The sequence below is a fragment of the Bombus fervidus genome, chromosome 10 (assembly GCF_041682495.2).
Source record: "Bombus fervidus isolate BK054 chromosome 10, iyBomFerv1, whole genome shotgun sequence".
Classification (NCBI taxonomy): Eukaryota; Metazoa; Arthropoda; class Insecta; order Hymenoptera; family Apidae; genus Bombus; species Bombus fervidus.
In genome coordinates this window covers 9,926,035-9,951,586 of record NC_091526.1, presented here as the reverse complement: position 1 = coordinate 9,951,586, position 25,552 = coordinate 9,926,035, and the positions used below count along the sequence as shown (strand labels likewise).

Genomic DNA, 25,552 nt, shown 5'->3' with positions numbered 1-25,552 from the left:
GGAGGTTCTTTCAGGAATGGCTCGTGAGCCTCTTTGTGGATTTCACGAACGAGAGACGAAGAGGAAAGGCCGGAGGAACACCGGCGAGTTGAATGAAAAGGAGAAAAAAAGGAGGGAGAGAGAGAGAAAGAGAGAGAAAGTAAGGGGAACGAGAGGAGACAAGGAGAAAATGGGTCAAGTCGGTCGGATATAATGGGTGATTTGAATACGACGAAGCGCGACGCCAGCTAACGCGCCCGCAAACGGTAAATTAGCCGAGACGTTTCGCGGTTCGACGAGAGAATATGTATACTCGTCGGTGTGATTAGGCATCGTAGGAAATGTAATCGACGATGATGATTGATCTTTGTTAATATTTTCAATATTTGTTCGATATTCACGAAAGTATTCGAACTCGTCGCGCAGAATTTTCGTAGATTATCGTAGGACATTCGATTGACCACGATGGACTACGAAAGTATTCGAACTCGTCGCGCAGAAATTTCGTAGATTATCGTACGACATTCGATTGATCACGATGAGCTAATCATTGCTAACATTTTTAATATGCGCTTAGTACGTGCATATTTAAGCATACGTAAATATTTTCAGTATTTGTTCGATATTCACGAAAGTATTCGAACTCGTCGTGCAGAATTTTCGTAGATTATCGTAGAATATTCGATTGACCACAATGGTGGGTTATCGTAGGACATTCGATTGATCACGATGAGCTAATCATTGCTAACATTTTTAATATGCGCTTAGTACGTGCATGTTTAAGCATACGTAAATATTTTCAATATTTGTTCGATATTCACGAAAGTATTCAAACTCGTCGTGCAGAATTTTCGTAGATTATCGTAGAATATTCGATTGACCACAATGGTGGGTTATCGTAGGACATTCGATTGAACACAATGGGCTAATCATTGCTAACATTTTTAATATGCGCTTAGTACGTGCATATTTAAGCATACGTAAATATTTTCAGTATTTGTTCGATATTCACGAAAGTATTCGAACTCGTCGTGCAGAATTTTCGTAGATTATCGTAGAATATTCGATTGACCACAATGGTGGGTTATCGTAGGACATTCGATTGAACACAATGGGCTAATCATTGCTAACATTTTTAATATGCGCTTAGTACGTGCATATTTAAGCATACGTAAATATTTTCAGTATTTGTTCGATATTCACGAAAGTATTCGAACTCGTCGTGCAGAATTTTCGTAGATTATCGTAGAATATTCGATTGATCACGATGAGCTAATCATTGCTAACATTTTCAATATATGCTTAATACGTGTTGAATATTCTCGAAAGCACTTGAAGTTATCGCAGAAAATGTTTACAGATATCTTTCGTGTAATCAGGCATCGTAAAAAATGCACAGTATCTCTGTCAATACGTGTTTGACATTCACGAAAGCATTTACATAGGTAGGATAAAAAAATGTTACCAAACAAATTCTATTAAATTTCTTTGACACTGTTGCGAGACACGAGAATCACTTTTATGTTGCTACAGTTCGCTATAAGTCGGAAAAGGTATGCATATAGAAACAACGTTTCCTGTAAACGTGTACCTTTTCCAGATAACAAAATGAACGTGGAGCTAATGTTAAAAACGAACTCGGTAAATTATATCAGGTATAATTGAACGTATATATTCAAGTAACGCAATGGATAATTGATTGTTCAAGTACTTGTGCGTGGTACAACGAGAGATCTTGTAATTTCTATCTGCGTTCTAGATTTGTTTCAAACTTGACCAACGTTAATAACGATGCTCACCTCTCGTTACAGCGACGACAAAAGTTCAAACCGTGTTTCATACCACGCACGATATATTCGCAAATAGTTTGCACGATAGATAGTTTGTTTCTAAATAGAAAATACGTGTTCTTGAGTCGCTGCAACTCCTCGAAGCATCGCAAAGCATCGCAAAAAAGAAAAAGAAAAAAGAACGCTCGCATGCCAAAAGTTTAGCTATTCGTTTGCAATCGAAAATGTGATAAGAATAATTCCGACGAAGGCTACTTTCTACTAAAAAAATTATTGGTCAGGAAGAAAGCGCGATACGAGGCAAAACATCGATAAGATACGATAGCCTACGCAGTTAGAATGCACTTACACGGGTGCTTACCAGTCTAGCGTGAAGTAACAACGTGAAATTATCGCGATTAACGTTGCGGAATCTTAAACCCTTTCCATATATACTTGCACTTTGGCTTGCAAGTACATCGTCTCGATCTTCGACCCGACTAAGCGATGCAAAAGGATAAACTAATTCGTTACGCTAGCTTATAATCCCTTTAACTCATAAAATTCGAAGGTCCGCGTAAAAGTCTCACATAGGCGTATTGGAAGAAGAAAATGTTGAGGGAAGGAGCGTGCGGCATGCGATAGACAAAGGAGACACGCGCTGTTCTAGCGTACGCCTTTGGCGAACGTTTCCAAGTGTTTTGAGGATAGAAAGAGGATAGGGGGTGAGGGTGCCGGGGAGAAGAACGCGTGGACGAAACATTGGCGACCCGAAGAGCCGAGGACAGAAACGGAGCGAGGAGAAGATCGCCAGGCGAGAGCCGAACGCTCGTGCAGTTGGCAAAGAAAGAGCGAGAGAGAGAGAGAGAGAGAGCGGGAAAGCTGGGAAGAAAAAAGCGTGAGTCGAAGTGAGAAGCGACGAAGAGAGCGAACTTGGAGGGGTTTGGGAGAGGGGGTGAAAGCTATACCGCGAGAGGTCGTCGGGGTTGTTGGCATGACGTCACGGCGTAATGGCGCCGCCTTCGGCGTCGAAGGGAGCCGCGCGATTGGTCGAGAGAAATGATGGCAGGCTTGCGTGCCAATCGATTGCCGTTGGTAGGCTTGGGTCTGGTCCGACGGTCGGTTGGGTATGGTTGCTGCTAGCAAGATAGGTAGGGTTGCTTAGAGAAGGGGCAGTGAGCGTCGAGTGAACGAAACAGGAGAGGGGACAGTCGCCTCGGCAGGAAGTGAGCCCCGAGAGTGGGACCCGAAGGCGAAATCCACAAACTGCTCCGACTGTTCATTCGTATAGTAGTAACTGAAGGAGACACAAGCAGTCGTTCTCGTTCTTCTGCATCTCTGAGTTAGTACGTAGGAATAACGGTAGTAAGAGTGAACACGGGTGGAGACAATTCAGTGAATCGAATAAAGCGTGCAACAGTGAACGCACAGCGGTATATACGCGTAGATGCGTCCAGAAGAATCATCGTCGTGGACATTATCTTGGACACAGTGGCAAGAGAAAATACAGTGACAGTGAATAATTGTCGTCCGACGTGTAAACATTGGTTGTTGGTCGTTGTTATTGAGAATCGTACACGGACTCGTACGCAGCGCCGTGTCGAATCGGTGCAGTGATCCAGCAGTTTGGAAACAGTGTCGGTGGTTGTGTTGTCGCGCGCAAATTCCAACAAGTGGTGCGGTAATCGAAAGGAGAAGTTAGAAGGAGAAGAAAGAAGAAGAACGATCTCGTATGACCGAGGGGACATTGGATGCGCTTCGACTTCTATGTCACATAATAGAAGATAAATTCGCGCGTAATATTCGCCGGATTTGAACTCCCGTCGTGGTTTGACGGGAAACTCAGCACAAGGGTACGCTAACGCGTCCATCTCAACATATTTCTTTCTCCTAAGTACAGCAAAAATCCAGCAAACTGTACGAACAAGGAGAAGTCGATATGTTGACGATGGAGTCTGACATGAAAGGCGGCAGCATGCACGGTCAAATGCCTCCTCATCCGCATCAAGGTATCTCCCCCATGGGACATCATACCGGTGTATCTCCGTACGGTACCCTTGGCTCCATTGTTCACAGTCCGGCATTATCTGGAAGTCCTCCGAGTACTGGAAGTCTGACTTTAGGTTTACAACATCATCATCAAACACCACAGCATCATTACGCGTCGATGCAGGCCGCACAACAACAACAACAACAGCAACAACAAAGTATGCATTCGCTGGCGCAGCAAAACGCTGCTCAGCAACAGCAACATCATCCGCATCAACAACAGCAGCAGCAGCAACCGCCGCCCCAGCAGCACCATCAACCACCAAATAACAATAACAATACCAGTAAGAACAACAACATCGACCGCGTGAAAAGGCCGATGAATGCGTTTATGGTGTGGTCTCGTGGCCAACGGCGTAAGATGGCACAAGAAAATCCAAAGATGCACAACTCTGAAATTTCAAAACGATTGGGTGCAGAATGGAAGCTGCTCAGTGAAACAGAAAAACGTCCTTTCATCGATGAAGCAAAACGATTACGCGCGGTACATATGAAAGAACATCCCGACTACAAATACAGACCGCGACGTAAAACAAAAACTTTGCTGAAGAAAGATAAATTCCCGCTTGGAAGTGGAGTAGCCGGCGTCGGAGGTATGCTGGGCGTAGATCAACGGCAAGTCGGCGCTACCGGTGGACCGCAGCAAGCACAACTGCCCCGTGACGTTTATCAAATGCCAAACGGTTACATGCCTAATGGATACATGATACATGATCCGGCAACGGCATATCAGCAGCACGTTGCATATGGTGGTCACATGGGAGGCGCAGCCGCTGCTGCCGCTTCTGCTGCTGGCTATCCCAGGTACGATATGGGCCATCACATGGGCGGTGGCAGTCCGAGTCCCATAAATAGCTATATGAACGGTTACGGTTACGGTGGAGGCAGTAGCAGCGTACCAGGTGGATCGCCGTCACCGTACCATCAAGCGCAACCGGGATCGCAAATGTCCAGCCATAGTCCTAGCGGGAGTAGCATAAAATCGGAGCCGACAAGTCCAGCGAGCGGCGGAATTCACACGCCACCAACAGGAGCGTCTTCGTCAGGCGCAGTTGGGGGGCAAATTGTGAAACGAGAATATATGGGCCAACAACAGTCTCAGCAGGCGCAGGGTGACCTCAGGCAAATGATCTCGATGTATCTGCCCCAGGGTGTCGAGCAAGGAGTCGTCCAGCACGGAGCCGGTGTCTATTCGCCTGGTCCATCACCGGATCCGCTTGCTCAACATCATTCCGCAATTGCACCGCTCAGTCACATGTAAGTTTAATTTTCTTATTCCTCTCTTTTGCCTGCTTATGGGCTTATATTTAAACCTATGGTCGTTATCTTGCTCGATAGATAAATGATACTTTTTTAAATATAGTTATAGTTGAATACAGTTCGTTAATTGATTATCGATCGTTGAATAATCGAACGAGAATTTCGTAACTTTCTATCTAGCAAGACTCTATCGCATTTATTGTTCCTTTTACATTAACCTTCGAGGGTAGGATAAACCTTGATCGAGTTGATTAAGTTTTTTTAGATCGATTAAGCGTAGATTTCACGCAAAATCCGTCCTCGCGATTGTACCTTTGTACGGTAATTGTAGTTGCATCGTGGTTAACCATCGAAAATTACGCTCTCGGTTTATCCTTCTCCCTTGGTAATATTAGATTGTCCGAAAAGCTTCTTTCGTTTCATAAGGTGATAATAGACGAACGACAATTTCTGTTTGATATTATTTTATTGAATTAAGTACGATCCATTTCCTTCTATTTCTATTATTATGTTCGTACATAATTGAATAATCTGATATAAAACGAAAAACATCGTGCGTCTATTATTTCCTTGTAAAACGAAAGAAACTTTTCGGACAATCTAAAATATAGCTTGTCTACGTTCGAGCTTCCAAGCAAATTAAAAAAACTGTCGGAAAGAAGGCCAACCATCTACTAAAGAAATAGTACGAAGGAATTATCCATGTTTATCATAAATATATAACGTTGGAAAAAAAAGAGCTCGAACGTGGTACGAGCGATCGCGAGCGATTCGGAGCGGATCTAGAGCCGAATCGATCGCGTCTCGTAGCAACCTTTCGTAAAGCAACATCCCCGCTTGCCATCCGCAAATCTAGTGCCTTGCATTTCTATACTAATATCATTCACCGCGACATTTCCACTTCTGGACCCTGATGATCAGTCCTTAGTACGTAACAATTAGCGTCGCTATCAGAAATGCCATGCTAGTCACCGCTATAATCCGAGATAATGGCGAGTAACTAGCAGACTACGTAAGAAGATTACGCGAACTATCCCCAATCGAACAATCTATCGAGTGTAAATCAACACTGTGGTTAGCTGCTAAATAAGGCATCGTCGTTCTATCCCATTCGTTTTAATCGAACCATCGCAAATTTCGCCTGCAAAGAAATCTCCTTCTAAGCAGATATTTTTCTTCCTTCTGTTATTCCGCTTCTTGCTGAAACGATGTACTCGAACGTAATAAAACAGAGTGGGCGTTCTTGTTCTTCGTTGCATCTTTCTGCCTTAATTCGGTTGGGAGAATGATCACGTTTCGGACACCGGGTTAGATGAAACGTTTAGAAATGTTAGGACGCGTTCGCTCGATCAGACGATCGACGAGATTAATTAGTTCATCGTGGGAGCGTGATAGAACCGCACGCGAAACCAGCGATATTTTGCAAGATTTACGACGACGATCTAGCAACGACGCGTTAGGTAAACAAAGAGACTCGTCCGACGTCGTAAGAACATAGTGCGAAGCGATATCTATTGCGATGTTAAGCTGTCTTTTTACCCCTCATGTCCTTTCTTTCTTTTTTTCTCTTCGTACGTACCTTCTTTTTCTTCCGTTTCGTACGACAGCCGATAAAATTCTTTTCCTCTTTACGCGTTTCTTCGGTAGCTTCTCTTATTTCTCTTATAATCCTTTTAATACGCTCCTTTTTCCGATATTGCGAAATTTCTGTTTCGATACCGCGTCGCGATTATCTGCTCTAGGGTCCAGAACGTAGGGAATTTCGGATGATTTACACTTAAAATTTATTTCTCGCGGGTCAATGAATTGCTGGGATAAGTGTTGAGTTTAAACGTGTCGAGCTTCGTGGATTGAGTCAAGAGAAACCTCATCGACCGTTTTTATTTTCTCCTCTGTTCCGGATCATCGATGTCGGTCGTATCATTTTTTTCTCCCCTCTGTTTTTTTTACCTTTTCTTTCCACTCGCGATCGTTTCGTTTCGAGTAACACGATCGATCGAGAGTTTTAATCTTCGTAAGAGTTTGGGCTCCGATGGTGTCGGAGAAACGAGAGAACAACTTCTGGTCAACGGTGAATGCTTCTTCTGACTCATCCTATCGACTCGAGAACACAATTACAAAAGACAATCCCAATTCCTAACGCAAAATAATATCGTAGGATAGCTTAAAATGTCGGGCTTGGATGGACGGACGTACGCCCGGACTCGGATGTGACATCAAAATACGCTACTAAAGATTATGATTAAACCGGCGAATAAAGATAAAAAGGATTAGCGAGGGGTCGTGCAAACGAGAATCTCAGAGATCGTAGGGGCCTAGATGAGATCGCAAGGGGTTTGTCGCAATTGCGGAAATTTCACTGATAAATTCACGAGGATAAAAATTATCCAATAGAGATTAAGTTATGTCTAAGATCGATTCCTGTGGTATACGCGACTTAACAGGATTAACAGTTTGTAAATATTTTCTTAAATATGTCTGGTAAAAATTAAAAAAGAAAAAACAAAAAAAAAAAAAAAATAAAAAGTGAAAAAAGAAAAAAAGAAGGATCGAATGGTTAAGAAGACGGTTGCGCAATTGAGAACGGGATCGTGGGGATCTGGGTGACATCGCGAAATGTTTCTCGCCATCTCGGTAGGAAATTTTCGTCATAGATAAAAGAAAGGGGCGATCGCATATAATTTGTCACCATTACCGGGGGGAAATTTGACTAACGAATGAACGAAGCTATAAATAGGTCTAGAATTTAGTAAATGACGAAACAATTGAAATAAAAATAGTGGCAAGAAACTAAAAATGTAAATAAAAAAAAAAAAAAGAAAGAGACTTGTTATAAGACAGTTGCGCAACCGGGATTCTAATAGATCGCGAGGGTATGGGTGACGCGGGAAAATATTTTTTTGCAATCTCGGTATCATAAAAATCAATGATAAAAAAAAAATGGTTTACAGTGACCTGATGTATCAAGATTTTGCGGATGTTTTACGCGTATGATACGCCGTGGATTCAAGGGAGGCAATCGACGTTCGTGATCAAATGCACAAAGAGGAAGCAGCAGGCAGAAAACTACGTCAGTCGCAATTTTCTTTCAAAGATCGTCGATTGTAGTTATAAATTCTTGGCAAGAATGCAACAACTTTCGTTTATTCTTCCAAATTTTGCGACAAATCCGCGCTTTTGCGGTCCCTATTTTCTTTGCGCCCCTTTTCATCCTTTTTTTCTACCAACGGTGGAAACAGGGAGCAGCTCGTTCGTAGGGCAATCGAACGAAATATGCATTAAGATAGGGATTTCAAGAGAAAAGAGAGCCGATACGCGTGGAAATTAGAAGATTAACGCAGCCGCGTATCGACGACTAAAATAAATATGACTTACGTCCGGTCCCTCAGGTGCTCCACTTCGCGATGAAAAAAAAATTGGAACACAGGGATCGGTCGAATCGGGGAAAGTCGTCGATTCGCATCAATCTATAATAGATTGTAAATTAGTATTAGGTTGTCCGAAAAGTATCTTTCGTTTCATAAGGTGACAATAGATGAACAATAATTTCTGTTATATCACTTTATTGAATTAGGTATGATTCATTTAGTTCTATCTCTATTACTATATTCGTGCATAATTCAATAAACTAATATAAAATAAAATACATTGTACTTCATTATTGCCTCATGAAACGAAAGGAATATTTCGGATAACCTAATATCTTGTAACGGAGAATGATAACGATGATGACTATCGAGAAACAGGTGAAACGTGAGATGATCAAATCTCTTACTGTGATAAAATATTAGAGAAAAGCTAAATCGAAGGCTGAAGCGTAAATAACAGTTGCGTAAAAAATTTCCAAGGTGTAGTCATCGCGGTATAGAGGGAATGGGAAAAGTGATAAAAATCACAGAACAGGGTACATACAAAGAAGCGATGATAGAGGGTAAGGGATTGTACATATATGTATATAGATTTACGAAAAATATATATATAATATATTATATATATTATATATATATTATATATAGAAGCTCGAGTATATTTTCCCCATTAGCAATATTTTTTCTCTTATTCGTATAGTAACGTCTCGTTCGACATCGATATAATTCTCACTGACTCTATCGTTTCTATCGTGGTCGTTCTCCTCGTGTTTTTGAGATCACCCTAATTGTTATGAAAGAACGACGAAGAACGAATAGACAAAATACAACAGAAACAACTGTTATATACATATATATGCGGAAGACAGAGATAGCATATGAGAAAGAAAGAGCGCAGTGGTATGAATGACCGCGAAAAAGTACGTACGACGATTACTTGTGTAAGATGACGTCGACGAAATTAACATACAAATTGACACCATATCACAGGTGTATAACGAATGTATGAAACGAGTAGTTTAAAAAACAAGGGAATAATTGTACATATCATTAAACTTGATTTTGTAAACATAGCTACCGTCGAAAAAAAGCAAAACTTCTACTGTTATCCGGGAAACTATGTGTTCGTATGGGATTATGGGGATAGTACCTTAATATAATTTAGGGATACTAACCTAGTAGATTGATTAGTTATCGTCAATTCTCTTTTATTGTTGTTTCTTATTCAATTTTATTTATTTTCTTTTATGTGCAAGTTTGTGCAAATCTTGAGAATTTTTGGTCATACAAGAAGATAATAGGGAAAAAGTAAAATTTCAATTGTTTATTAGAATTAATCCTACGACTCCTCGTGACCCGGAAACGTTCATGATAAAAAAATTACGTTTAATTTACATTTTCATTTTCTAAAAATACTTATTGACGAATGTCAACGGCAGAATTTTATTATTAATTTTATTTTTAATATTATTACATATTATAATCATTATGTATGATTTATGTCTGTCCTTGAACATGTCAGTAAATCTTTCCATTTTTTTTTTTTAATCCTGTTTAAGCATTCGATATTTTCCGAATTCTGATGCATACAAAATTGCGTCATATGTATATATATTAACATATATGTGTTTGTACTCTATAGAGTACATCGTTCTGAGTATCAAAAAATTGCATCCGATATGCGATGAAAACGAACGGAGGACGACGAGAAATTAGAAATATGAATCTATTAGATAAAGAGACGGGGCCAGACGAGAAATTTTGTAACGTTTCCTTGAATTATAAATTAGATCAACTGTAACAGGCTCCATGATGTAACTACGTCGTAGTCTGTTGTAAGAGATTTTCAAAATTAACGACTAATTGACGAAACTTCACCGCACAGACCTTTCCAGATTTTAGCGGGCCAATTTCTCGATTCATAGTATTTTACGACTTTTTGACGAAGCTTCTTCAGTATTTTGAATTTCTCAGTATCGCTTTCTGTGGAATCCGATCAAAAGAAAGAGGAGCGGATGTATTTCATTCTTTTTTATTTTTATCCTCTTTTCTTTTTCTTTCTCTTTGAATTACCAAAAAAGAGTTATTTTTATTTCTTTTTCTTTTTCTTTGAATTACCCCCAAAAAAGCCATTTTTGTTTCTTTTTCTTTGAATTACCAAAAAAGAATAACTTTTTTTTTTTGGTAATTCAAAGAAAAAGAAAAAGAAATAAAAATGTTATTTTTATTTATTTTTTTTTCTTTTCTTTCAAGTACTATATCACTATATCACTTTTGCAATTATTTGATATTATTACCCTAGAGAATTTAGTAGTGTTTACAGAAATAGTAAAGAGAAAATACGGTCGTCGTCCTCCGTTCGTTTTTGAAACAATGACTGCACAATCTTGTGCATATGAGAGTGCAAAACGAAGAAATGGAGAGAACTAATTGTACAAACTATCAAGAAACAACGCACGAAGTTCGCTACACTTTATATTGTAAATACGTTCACTATGGCAACGATACGTCATGGTAATTTCTCTTTATATCTAATACATACATATATTAATTGCAAGTAGATGTGTTTCATTTTTTTCTATACAATATCCACCGACAAACCCATTGAAAGAATATCGAAGAGCCAAATATATGAATCAGGCAATTAAAAGATGACGAAAGGTAAGTTGTGAAATTAAAATCGCGAGAAATCGCAAAGAAACGCCATCGACGATAAAAATGATAATCAGGATATCGCGACGAGATAAGAATTCGCGAAGAAGATGTCACGTCGTGATCCAACTTCAAAATTCGACTAATTCTATGCTAAATTCTACGATAATGGGAACGTGTTTGAATTTCCAACTGAGACGATCAGAATCGACGATTAGGTAACGGCGGTCCGAGGCAGAAGTCCGTGAAGTTGTCAATTCGCGATCCAACGTCAGAGTTGCAGCAATTTGCCGAAAAATTTCACAATGCACGAAACGTAAATTCCCGAACGAACGATTAACGTCGACGATTAGCTCTATCGCTACGAGGCAAGAATTCGCGACGAAGGCGTGGATTCACGAACGAACGGCGCTGGTAACGAGACGATTTGAATTTTTCAGTATCCTTTTCTCCGCTGAATAGCTGTTTTTATTTGCGAGCTCGGCTCATAGCCACCGCGAAATGTCCCAATAAATATAACGCTCGGCACGGACGAGTGGAGACATTAATTCGCGCCAATAAATATTCCCATCGTTCCGGCACATAAACCTGGCGTTTGTCATATACACGCAGTCATTTCGGTTAAAAGGCATTCCCTCTGCCACTGAATGCAAATGCGAGTGCTCGTTGTGCGTGCCGTAGGGTCTCTAAAGTGCTTTCAATTACGTGTTCCACCTAATGTCCTGGCCTGGAGGGCCGTTTTCCTATGTTTTGCATAACCGGGATTTTCAAGTGTTTCACGCCCCACGAGGACGCGCGACGCGCCGCGCGGCAAGTCGCCTCCGACACGCTCCAGTCCACCAGCTACTTCTTTATCCTGATTTTTTTTATTTTTTGATCTGGCTTCTTTCTCCTCTCTCTCTCTCTCTCTCTCTCTCTCTCTCTCTCTTTCTTTCTATTTTCTGCCTCTAACGAGCATTCCTAGCTTTCTTGCCTCTTTCGTCGGTTCTTCCTTTCTCCCTTTGTTTCATTCTCTATTCTCAATTTTTCTCGCTGTGTCGACAAAGCTGCAAAGTGCGTGCCGGCAATTGCAGCTCGCGCAGGGCAAAAGAGCGTAATTACCAAGGGAAAATCCCATTTTGGTGTACTTTTCGTGGCAGTAACGCGTACTTTTGGCGGCAAACGTCGAGCTTTCGTTTGTAAACCTACCTTTCTTTGTCTTCTCGTGCTCTTTTAATCGGACTTTTTCTTCTCTGCATGCATCTTCACCGTTGCATCGTCTAACGGCAACCATTTGGTCGGACGATTAATTTTCGTCGCGTTTTGCATACACACGATCTGTCGTTATCTACCGCAGAGCCGGCACATTCGCGCGTCTCATTGGACGATGCAATATCGTCCTATTTGCAACGTGTGCTGAACGCTCGATAAGGAGCACTTTGTTTGTTACGGCGATGGAAACGACGGTCGAACAGCTGCGCTCGGAACACGCGAAATATCCCAAGTACGTCCCGTTGCATCTTCAATAGCGTCTATGGTTTAACGATGTACTCGATCGTCGGCTCGTTAAGCTACCGCTAGAAAAAGAGGAAAAAAGAAATATAAAAACGCTCGCTGTCTTTCCGTACGCGGATTTATATTGCTGAAACACGACCTGTTTCGGAGATAGCTATCAATTGATCAAGTTACGCGCCATAGCAACACGAAAATCTATGTCGTTGAAACGATCGACTCCTCGTACGCGATATCTATCCGATCGAAATTGAAAATCGTAATACGAGCCTTGGATAAATAATCGTAAAGTAAAATTCCCTCTTACTATGTTTTTACTCGATAAATTAATTTCTAACGAGAAACGAAGGAACAGTCGAGGTTCGATTAAATTCGGCTCTCACGGTTTCTCTAAGACCATCGTGTAAAAATTCACATGACGGAACAAACTTTTTACCGCCGTCAATTATACGAAAAAACTCGTAATACAGTCGCTAACGATTATCCAGAGTGGCGAATTTCTAACGAAACGTGCCTGTGAAAAAATATCTCGGACATTCGAATCGTGTGGCTCACCGGGGGCAAAAAGCCGGGGCGTGCAGAATCGCCGGTGATTGGACCAATTTTTTCTCGCTTTCAATTAGAAGGTAGCCGAGTTTTGATCGCGACGATGCGATCCGCGTTAATAAATTATGAGAGATCCGTTCGAGCGGAACGATTTTTCGCCGCGGCCGGCTATTAACGCGCGCAACAAAAAAAAAAAAAAAAAAGAAAAAGAAAGAAAGAAAAAGAAACAGCTGTCCGTAAGTGAGCGTGTAACTCTTTCCCCGCTAGTCTCGCCCGTCACGCCGGAATTCATTTCCCGCCGCGTTTCCCTCGCTGGAAACCGACCGCCGTGTCCCGCGTCGCGTCTCGCGATGCCCGCGAGTCTTAAAACCCCATAACGCCCACACGGTGTCCCGCACCTGACTCTATTTCTCGGCTGATTTACACCGCCTCTGGCCAAGTTGCCCGGGGGTATGTTTGCGCATACATTAGCGAGGAATTTTCTCGGTTCGCGGCGAACGGTGCGCAGTGGCAAAGGGAAACGGCATTGATAAAGCTATCTCCTGAATAGAGCCGCTCTTGCTAACCCGTGACCATTTAATTAATTGCCCGGCCAGCCAACAACGTTCCGACGCGTGATTAATCTTCGCGCCAAGGTCGTAGGCTTCTCCTTACCGGAATCGAAAAAACTCTCTAATTGAAACGTACGAACTCTCCTTTCGCAATTTTAATTCGGCCACGATCCCGCCGCGCTGGCTCTGGAATGCCGGACTTGGACCGTGTACCGCAGTTCCTTTCAAACTCTGCTTCTATTCCTATGGAAAATCTACCACGTACTAGTTTGCCTTTTACGCGTGATTATGCCAGCCTCGAGATAATTTAGGAGCCCGGCAAAATAGTTTCCTCGGGTTGAAGAACGAGCAACTTTCACCCCGGCGCCAAAACGAGAAAAGCAACTTGGATATTTCGAAATCTTTTGTGGATGTACGCTGGCTCGCGAAAGTGTTTGTACACTTCATATCACGCGCGTGTGTCATGTAAAACGTTTTGAAGATAACATCGGCACACAATTGTCATGATTATATTGGTAAAATTTTAAAAGCAATCTGAAAATATAGATTGAAATTACGCGACATTTATTGCAAGCATATATCCAATCAAAAGTTAATATACAACGTAAATATCCAATAGCTGTTAAACATTGTCTCACTGAACGTTCAAGTTTATTAATATAATAGACAATCGACCGTTTAAATACTCTTCTGGCTTACACCTATCAATTTTACCAAGTTCGTAAATCTTGTCGATACAATTACGATAATCGAGGCTGACAATAGCGCTAAAAAAATTGATATATTCGTGAAAGGTTTCTATAATTGATCCAATACATTTACGTGCTACTGAATCGATAGAATTCAGGCGGCTCGTCCAAATAAACGGAAATTCCAGCGCGATTTAAGTATCGCTGCTTCTGTCAAACGTTAAATATGATATAACATCGGAGAAACCATAAATCTCGACTCGCTCGGTTGGCACGTGGTTGATCGACGAAAAAAAGAAAAAAGGAGTATCCCCTCGTGGATACGTGGAAGGTATCGCGGTTTGCTTCTCCCTTTCTCGGCCTTCCTGGCCCGGGTTAACCCCCGAGTAAGATAATATTCACGGCCAATTACCTAAAACGCACTCCTTATGGAGGCGCGCAGAGTTATTGGCAGGCTGCCACCGTGCAATCGAGTATCCGGTGTGAAACGACCTTGTTATTAACGTTCAAGTAAGCTTTACCAGCCAATAACCCTGTGCGCCTGGGTCCAAAAGGATTCGTCGATCCTCACGCGATACTTTGCGCCACAGGGGCCAATTAGTTGATTACCTGCCAACTACTCTATTCAGAATCTCAAGCTTTAACCTGTCTGTTTAATAAAATCCTTATTTCCTTAATAGACAAAATTATATTGATCTACCTAATTAAAAATATGTTCGGTCGACTTTGGCATGCAGATTAATTTTCGAATGTGAAAAATTTATTTCTCTATATACTCGTTCGCTTTCTTTCGTGCTGCAGTTCTCCTCGTTTTTCCAGACTGGCCGTGTTTATGGCACGAGCAGGACAGTTATGGGAATGAACGGCCGTCATCGGGAATCCAAAGGGACCATTCCAATTTGTTAATTGGCACGATAACGTACGCGATCGTATTTTTGAGTGGGAAACGGCCTCACCGCCGTATTATCGCCTCGTTTTTGCGTTTCGTGTTCGCCTTGCATTTATTTGCACACGCTGCCCGCACTGATTAAGCTCCTTAATCTGTAGATTGGCTGCCTGTGTCGCAAGTGTGCTGCACATGCAAGAAACTCGCTTGCAATTCCACGGCGACCAAATATTTCCCTGACTTGGCTCTGTGTCAATCTTTTTCCATCAAGTTTCTCAAATTTCTTCGCAGGTATTTTCTAAAAGTTGACAATTCTCCAGAAAATTTTGGAAAGTTCTTTTAGGGCCGGCGCAAGGCAGGTTCAGCGCGTTCGCCGGAATTCGGCCTTCGGTTTACGAAAATTACCCAATTAAAAAACACCGATTTTGATACCATTAACAGACGCAAGACATTTTTTTAATAGCAATAATCTCAATTTAAAGAAGTGACAAAGATAATCAAAGTTCAGTGTAACTCCATAAAGTTCTCGTATCCTGAAAACTACTTTAGATTAAAAAAATCCAGGCGCTTTCAGAGAAGTAAAGTTTCTTCAACAACGATACTTACAGTTTAATCATAATTCAATATATAGCGTCTGTATATTATTCCATTGCTAGAACTTGTAGTTTCTTCAATTAACCTTAACCCTCTCACAGACTCGGTTCTGATATTACAAAAAGATTATTCGAAAACAATTTCCTTCTTATTTGCTTCTACATATTTTTTCCTTCGATGGTATCCCGTAATACGAATGTAATTATACTTTTCAAAGTGTACAGTGAATTGAATTTGTATATCGTCGAAGCGTAGGTGACTCACGGACAACCCTAGCTTGCTATATTCTGGAATGATATTGCTATATTCTCCTTCTGTAGCGACATTCCTACGGTATCCTAGACAGGGTGGACGACGCTACGACGTACGAGAGAGGCCTCCAGAGGAACACCGGTGAGGAAGGGGTGAAACGACGTGAGAGACGATCGTTGCAGACTGGTTCGACTAGCTGCGGGGTCAGTTTATCGCAAACAAATGGGTTACGCTTGTTCGACGCCGTATTTCACCGAAATTTATTGTTTATTATTCCGCAGCCTCGGGATGATATAGGGCCGTGTTTGCCCCGAGTAGCGTTAATGTCGTTAATAGCACCACTGGTTCGACTGCCAACCACCGGCAGCCGATACAGGGACAAAACCTCGGGGACGAGTTTCTCTCTCTCTCTCTATCTCTCTCTCTCTCTCTCTCTCTCGCCTCTCTTCTCTTCGTCTTTTATATTCAGGTTGTCATTGTCCACCGGAGTTCTTTCCTTCTCCGGTTTAGTCGTTCTCCAGTTTTATTTTCGGATCGTCGCGCGTCCCAAGTGAAATTAAGCAACCTTCCCGTCCCTTACCTTCCCCATCCTCTCCTTCCGAACGTAGGAGTTACTGTCTTTTGAAAATGACGCGCTTCTCTGACTATTTATTACCTGCCAGCGAGCGTTGACCTGTTCGTCAGGTCTGCCTTACGAGGCTTGTATCGTGAGCTACGACCGTGATAACAGAATAGCAACTCCGCTACATACGAAGATATTAAACCGACTGCTTTAACTGGGCCATCTTCGATCGAATCAAACGTTTCTATTTATCGGGAAATTTGTGGCAGGTTTTGGGAGAAATATGAAAAAATAACTATGTACGTATGGCACGCCGACAAGTCATTTTATGGCTGTTTGAGTCGTTTGGAAATTCCTGTTAGTAAATCTTTTAAATGTAAGGGACGGAAATGTAGGATTAGCAATTGGGGTGTGCGTTGTATCCAGTAGACATGTCAGGCTTGAATGATTTTTATGCATACCATGTTCTTCGTTACGTTCGTTCTAACCCCGCTGGGGGTAACCATCCACATGTTTATATTTTATTCTTTAAGCTATACTATTTTACCAAATGTCCTTCTGGACAAATTGTAAAAATTTAAACAAATAGATAATAAAAAAATTTTTGTCAAAAAAAAAAAAACGTTCGTTCTACGTTCTACGTGATATCTGTCTTCAATTTTACGCTAAAAAGTCCCTCAGTACATTGTGATAATTTTTCCTTCGGTTGAAACGAAGTCCGTTTTGATGATCGAGACGTACACAGTTACAGGCTTGAAACAGTCAAAGCAACGATTTTATTTCCCTTCTTCTATCTTCAGCATCTTGTTTCACGATTTCTGTGTCTCGATACGCACGATCTCCTTACGCACAGCTTTCCGAAGTAAATTTCTTACGCAGAGTATCTCAACGGTATTCTCGAAATCGCGGAAGGTTCATTAGCTTGGTGCGCTTTGCAGCACTAATCGGCAGGCGCTTTAATTAGACGTCAATCCGATCATTACGATACCGAGAGGCGGCAACCGATTTCCTGAATATTTCCTCGCCCTCTCTCTCCTCTTTTCGTCGTTCTTGAGCGAGCACAGACCGGCCGTGTCACCCCGCATTGCAGCCTATATCACGCCAATCAGTTAGCTCAACATGGACTCGACGCTAATGCGTCCTTAATGCGACAAACTCGGCAGTGGGTAAACAGTCGGACCCAAATCCCTTTTTCCTCGAGGCGTCGTGCTTTCTTAAATTGACCCTTAGCCCGACGATTTGTCGCACTTCTGTTAGGACCATTTCCCATTCGAGTGAGCCAACGATAATCGAAGGAATTGGACATGTGAGTTAAGCTGTCACGTGTATAGCTATATGATTCCATTCCGGCTCCTCTTCTTTTTTTCACGCTCTACGGTAACGTCGTTTCAGTCAGACAAGCTTCGACATCTTCTTAACATTCAATCTCGAACCTTCCACGGAATAATCAAATTCGTTGTTCCATTAATCGTCGATATAAGAAACTGTCTGGATTCTACTTTACGTCTTTACTCTATTTTACAAACTATCCCGTTCTACTTTAGTAAACTATCGTAGTTTCACGAGAAAAAAATATCAACGTCAAAGTTATTAATAGTATTCGACGTCTAGGGATAAGGAAATCTTATTTTCGTGAGTTTATCCGCTATAAGGAGATAGCATAAATAATTGTAAATGTCGAGAAAAGTCGAAGAAAACGTTATTCTTAATTGCCGTTCTTCTGTGCGTTTTAAATTATGTCTCTATTAAATTATGCCTCTAAGTGATTCATGGCAGAACAAATAAAATAAATGTGAAAGTAAGTTGCAGAAATAGGACAATATATAAACGTTATTGAATTATAGCTACGAATATTATCGTTAATTAAGAAACTTGTTATCTTTTCACGAGTAGAATTTACATATATCAGTCCCCGTAAAAAGTTGTAGCCGCTGAGCTGTCAATGCACGCGATATATTTCTCTATTTGTCGAATTACTAATAATTTACTTTCAAACTTCAGTTAAAATTGGTCAGTTAAAAATTGTTGGTACCCAAATTTTCAACGCTGCAAGGTAAATTGCTTGGCTTCGTTGAAATATGGTATTGACTCAAGCAATGTTGCTTTACCTTACTCAGCTGTGTCTACGCGACCCTAGCGCGTTTATGCTTCCTCGAGCAGCGAAAGAACCATAAAAACAAACAAGAAATCGAAAAGCGACCGAGTGGACAGGGGCCATAAATCGCGAGGAAGGATCCCGGCAGCGGTTTCGCTATCTCCCCTCGGCTCTTTCGTTTCCACACCCCCGTCCTAGCTCAAGCCAGACGTGCGTTATTGCGCTAATAAAGCACTTAACAATTATTTTCCGGCCGGTGATTTTTCAGCCGGCCACGGGCAGCCACTGATAAACCGGTGTCCCGGCCGATAACCCGGCCACACACCAAACCTGTGCACGTACAATCCCATCCATAAGTCACCAAACGTTCGCTAGTTCCCAACAAAATGTCTATCGAACATCATTTATCGAAATCACTACCGAAGACGACAATTCTATTTATTTGTCGAAAATAATTTATCAGATAACGTCAATTCCGTTTCAGTCCATTTTAATTATTTTTCCTCTGAGGAACTTCCAGTAAGCAACTATTGTATTGGCAACTGAATATATATATATATATATATATAGTTATACTATATACATATAGGAAATATATATATCGTTATCCATCTCTATAATTCCTATATTATCCTTAAATGTATCCCTTAAATGTAGAAAGTATTGGCTGAGTTATAGGCGAGATTGTACGTGCATACGTGCACAGAGCGTCGAGTTATCGTCCCCGAAACGAAAACAGGGTGGAGGAGAGGCACGAGGCTACCCCGTAATGCACGATTTGCATGTGAGAGCGGCGCGAGTGCCGCGTGGCGACGAATAGCACGCGGCTAGATCCGTCCGGCTTAATTGAACGCGATCGCAATCGGTGTTGTCCGATTTGTCTTAATTTCGGTGGCGAACCACGGGAACGCTTCTCCTTCGCTTAGCCTTCTTCTTCGCTTATCGTCGCTGGTTTCTACGTCTGGGAAGCGTTCTAACGACGTCACGCGTCCCGCTATCGCGGCTGGTCATCGTCGTCGGGGAGATCGCCACGTCGCGATTGCGATTTCGGTACCGTTGAACGGTAATTTCGCCGATGAATGAGACTCGTAAGCGATATAACGACCGGCCACTCTGCTGTCTAAATTATTCCTAGCCAATTGCCTTGGACGCTGGATACACTTTTGATTTTTCCTTCTTAACTTCGAGTTAAGAGTTGAGACGTTGTATCGTGGTAGAATTTTTACTCTCAGATATAGACGACAGAACGATGCCTGAGAGATCAACGTTGAACTCGGAACCGTATCTATTTGACATTCTATGTTTGCGAATGTTCGGCTTTCGATCGTCTTATCAGCGCATTGTGACGTTTCACAAACATTCCAGTTCACTTCTTCAAGACAGACCTGAAAAATCACAAACGTGTCATGAATCATCGTGAACGTTCGATAATCTTACGCCTTCTATAAACCTTCGTTAGTTCTCCTGGTCGCTTGATGAAAAATAGATATCGAAGGTACATTTAAAAATACGCACGTGCACGAGTTATACGCAACAGATCCGTATTTCAACTGGCGTAATTTTTAATACTACGCGAGTAACCGCGTACTTTATAAACTATATCGGAGAGATTATTTCGCACGTTGGGTTAATCTCGCTGGAATTAAAGCGTTCGTACGTTGAAGTACTCGATTTGAAGTTGGAAATTACAATATGAAAGAAACAGTAGCACGACGAGAGATTTATCTCGAACGTTGGAGAAAACGAAATTTCAAGCGACTCAGAGAGAGAACTTTCCTCGGTAGAGTTTTCGCGTGCGGAATTACCATTAATCAGGTGGTCAGGAATTGGTACTAAGCCGATGCGTACTAATTTCCATCGAGTTGCCGATGTAATTTAACGAGTTCGTAGCGTGTCTTAATTACGAGACCGTCTAATCATCGCGGCGGTGCGCGCCGCCGCTTGGAAAATTCTACGCGCGAAAATCATCCAGCTTTTGAATCTTGCTCCCCGCGATTCAACTCGATCGATGATAATTGCTTAATAATATATCTCCTTTCGCGCGTTAAAAATAGGAAAAAATACAGCGTGTTACGCCCGAAGGAAAGCAAAAGCGCGTGAGAGAAATTCGCGCGATACCAAGACGGAAAACTTTGATCGCGAAACGTGTCAAGATCCACGCGGATATTTCTTATAGCGAGGCAGGCTCTCACGAACGCTTACGAAACTTGTTCCCAGACGAGTTTGCTAGAAAGGCACGCGTATTGGTACATTTCGTAGTTGCGTACGTCCGCGACGGGCCGAACCGTGAGTGTCATCGTATTTAATTAAAATGTCACACGCGTGATAAATGTCGCGTGTGTCGCGTGAAAGAAATCGTCGTGGTCAGCCTCCTCTGTCCTGTCCTTTCCAAGGGGGGAAAGGGGGCGGCAGACAGCGGCCTGGAGAATAATAAATGAAATTTGCTATCGTCCTGACATCTATACCCGTGCCACGAAGGCGTGCGTTGAGAAAGAAGACGAAGATGGCCGAGGGGGCGGAAATTAGCGGGACACGCATTTATCTCTGTGACTTTTCGGCCAGCAATTACGCAAGACGGTCATTTTTCAATATCCCAAGCGGTCACCTTAATTCCTCGCTTTGTGCCGTGCCGCTTTTTTGTTTAAACAAAAGATCTTCTAGGACAGGGACGATGGATGGGGAAACGATGATGCGGTTTTGCTAAGGTGTCGGTTGAATCTTTTGCAAAATGTACCGTTCGCGATCCTTCGAGCATTACGAATCATGGAAAGCGGACAGACCCGTAGAAAATGTTAATTTCGCTCGATGAGTTTAAGTACGCGTTTGAAATATTTGGTTGGCTGGTTAAAAATCATGCTGGCATTTAACTGATACAAAGTTTCATATGAATAGGATCTAAAATTTTGAAAGTTTATATCATTAGTCCGGAAGAGTAAAACATTTTTAACAAGTTATATCAAACTTTATTTTTCTACAATGTAAGAGAATACTTTGATGAAAACCAATAGAATGAAAATGATCTTAATCCTTGATGCTAATTGTTAGATTTCTCCTTGTAGAGGTATTTTACTAAAGACTTTATTGAATCTCTGGTCGATAAATTATATCATTGACCTGCGACGAAGATGCGAGTGATATACCGAAATCAACGAAATACGTCGATCATCTCTTACAAATGCAAAGACACAAATTTTCATGCTCTTCATGGGATGGGCTGATTTTTAGCACCTGCGTATATTGATTTGACGTTTTGTATTCCTCTTGGTAACAGCTATAGATAGCCTCGGAAAGTTTCAGACCTCGTAACAATCCGTATACTCTGTTTCTATGATTCTTGTTGAAACAGCAGGAGGATTCTTACAGAAAAAATCCGGCGCAGAGGACGCATCGACGCCCGTTCTGCGCGTAAATGCACCGATGCACGGCTGATGCATATTTATCGAGCGTGGCCCGTTCGAGGGACTCTTATGCAATTTTCCATTCTCCGACTAAGCGTTAGCATGCTCTCTAGCTGCTCATACTGCGACTCGGCGCCCGCGTGCACACGCACTTAACACTCCGTGAAACGCCACGTAACGCGTACAAGGAATCGTGCTCTCTCTCCTACCGGATCGGCAGGAATCGTTACCATCGGGAAACTCGCGGGAAACCCCTCTCCGCGAAGTTGGTTTTAACGACCAGCCAGCTGAATTCGCTGTATGTATCCAGCGAAAAAAGTAATTCGACGAACTCCGTCACGATTATTAAGCGGTGGAAGCCGCTCGAGCACTCGTTAGGGTTCAAGATTTATGAATATTTGTTGAGTCAGTAGAGCAACGATAATTGGCAGCTTCAGTTACATCGCGGGTGCGTCGGTATCACGTGCTGGATAATTTACGGGGAAGGTAGCAACAACGTTTAACGATAATCGACCAGCGATCGTCCGAGAAGGCGCAGATATCTTTTCGCAAATAATCCGGCCAGCTCGCTTTGAAACCTCGTCTGGTTTCCAAATGAGATTGATAAGGAATCGAACTGCGGCGCAGCGAATCGAAAGAATTTGTAGTTTCCATGCAGCGTTCAAGGTTGAAACGAGAACGAGGCCAGGTGACAAATCGCAGGATGAAGATAGGCGAAAAAAGGTAAGGAAGATAGGTTGATCGATGGAAAAAAATGAACACCTATTTCACCGGAGAATTTAACGATTGCGCGGAATGCACGCGTGTCTAGGTACATATTCATCGTTGTATCGTCGAAGCATAGCGATCCGTTCTAACACGATTCACGTACAATCCGCCGCGGCCGATGCCTGATGAATGACTTTGCAATTATATTCTCATCAACTCTGGCAGCGACGTTGCCGTTAAGCGGAGATCCCGCGTGCTTAAGACGCGAGAAACGCGCCTGGCGGATTCGAGGCACGTAAATTATTTGTATAATTGATTCTCGCCACGATTCTGCTCGCTATTTTGCCGGCTAATTAACCTCGATGTAGTGGAGGCTCATACGGAGCGAAAATTTGGAAAACGTTCCTTTTTCCGATTATAATTCTACGGAGGATGACGGAGCTACCTTGGAGAAACTCAGGTGCGATAACTAAAAGAGAGTAGTAACTTCTTCGGGCTAATTATCGCACGAGGCGACGTAGAAAATGTTTTTCTCGCCGCAGAATGATAACAGACGCGATAGCTCGCGAGACTGTCTTGCGTCACGAGAGTCGATCGACGAATTCGTCGTTTAAATTTGTCGGAAATAACGCGCGTAGTATTAGCACAAAAAGAAAAGATATTTTTGCTATAACATAGTCAGGAGTCTACGTTATAACAATTAAACACTTCTGATCCAACGATACCAATTAAGAATTGACAAAAGTTACGTATTTCCAAGCTGTGATTGATAAAGATTTTGCTATTTTTTTCCAAAGTGACGGTTTCACAAGCGGTTCGATAGCAACTGTCGAACAAGCGTGAAATGTAAGGAGAAAGCTGACGGTAATTTACTAATTAAAATTCGATGATCGATAATCGGGGGCGTGAAACACTCAAGATAGAAGATATGACGCGCATCGAAGCGACAGATAACGCAATTAATTCGCGCGCGCTACGGCCGTAAGAAACAAACGTTGCGCCGATAACGGCATATTTTTCTTCCCATCGTATCTCAGGCGAGGTAGACGCGTGTCGCGTTTTATTCAAACGATACGCGTGATCTCCGCGAGAAAAGCACAAGCGAAAGAAAGGGACGCGTAGGGGGAAGGGGAGGGAATGGGAAAGGAAGCTGGCAGTCGGCAGAAACGGACGACGCGACGCTCACAATTAGTAGAAAGTCGCGCGGTACGCGTAGTCGTAATTAATGAGACGACCGGGCCCCGCTCGAATCTTAATTATTTATCGCTGCATCGTTGATTAATTACAGCGAGGCGTCGCGTTCCACCGCGGGTGATGTATCGCCCGGAACGTCCACGGTGACAAATTATGCCACTTCTTTTCTTCTGTCCGAGTTGAACGGCCAATCTCCGTTGGATTCGTTGTCGTTTGTGTCGTGGCACACCGGTTTCAAAAGGATCGCGCGGGATCTCTGCGGTTCGAAAGGATTCCGTCACCGTGAAGCGGTGATCTTGCGACAGACTCGAATGGAAAAATGTACGAGAACGTCTTAGAGATTGAACGTTGTCGAATTTCTCGCTGTACAGAGTAAACAAATCATTTGCCACGATATTTCAGCTTATTCCGATACTTTAGCAAAAATATATTTCGTACAAAATTGGTCAAATCGAACATACGTAAGGGGGGATAAACGAAGAATGTGAAGTTTTAGCACTGCTCAGAAATCGAAAATTTACTTTTTGATATATAACGTCGCAACTTTGTATCGAAATAAAACATTTTATTCTTTATTTTATCCTCGCATTGTTTTCAACTTTTACTTGTCATTGTAGGTAATGTGTAACGCGTCAAACTATAGGAAGTAGGAAGTGCGTTGTACACCTCAATTTCTTACGATTACTTGCTGCGAAAATTTTTAATCAAATTTAGCCGACGTATACGAGATTCGTTAAAATCGATATTCCCGTTTCCTCCCGTGGATCTAGGGCGGAAAACTATACGGAAGCTTACAAAAATATTATTTCATTAAGATAATGCTGGCGACAAGAACGATGAAACGTTGACGTTCCTCTAACACGAAGACTACGCTATTTTAGATTGTGATACGCTTAAAATATACGCGATAAATGAGACATTTACTAATATAGAGAAAACTTTTAAAAATATCCTGCTTAACGTATCGTGGTGCCACTTAAATAATAGAAAACGACTCGTGTTTCTTTATGAAAAATAATTCTGTCAAAAAATTGCGTTCGAAAAATTCCTCGTTCAATACCAACGAGTTTCCGCTCGGATCATGATTTTCTTAAATTACCAGAAACAATTTAAATATGTATCATGTCGACCAATTCGTCGACAATCCCGTATAGTTTACACGGAATCCTTTTGGTTACTTGTGTGTTGAACACTGGAACACGCTTGTGTTTCTTACGAGTAGAGAAAATTGCTCGCCAAGCGGCGTGAAATTGCATGACGACACGACTCCCGATATATGTACACCTTGTTGATCGTTTCGTGGAAAGCGTGGTCGGTAGATGCTACTTGTCCGCTTATCGTTCCCAAGTGTTCACATTTACACGCGATAACGCAACGTTGTCACAGATGCCATGTATAATTAAGACATCGGTATTGGGGATATCATTTCGGTCTATTGTCTGTTTCATCCCCTCTCCCACTCCGTCCCAAGCAAATTTCTCGTGGCGTGGCGTGGCGTGACGTTCGATA

At 42.1% G+C, this 25,552-nt stretch overlaps 1 protein-coding gene across 7 annotated transcripts in view; it reads left to right on the top strand.

The window, feature by feature from the left end:
- The first annotated feature begins 1,161 nt into the window (after nt 1-1,161).
- Soxn (SRY-box transcription factor soxNeuro) overlaps nt 1,162-25,552 on the top strand; it is a 119,299-nt gene continuing 94,908 nt past the window's right edge. Inside the window, exons 1-2 of one of the 7 annotated variants that reach the window (XM_072011403.1) lie at nt 1,162-5,054; nt 8,009-8,654. In XM_072011403.1, the coding sequence (XP_071867504.1) occupies nt 3,688-5,054; nt 8,009-8,051 (1,410 nt within the window). In that variant the 5' untranslated portion in view covers nt 1,162-3,687 and the 3' untranslated portion in view covers nt 8,052-8,654. Of the gene's footprint in view, nt 5,055-7,215; nt 8,655-25,552 lie in introns of those variants that run through there. The other 6 variants (XM_072011404.1, XM_072011400.1, XM_072011402.1 and 3 more) reach the window with 6 other exon arrangements.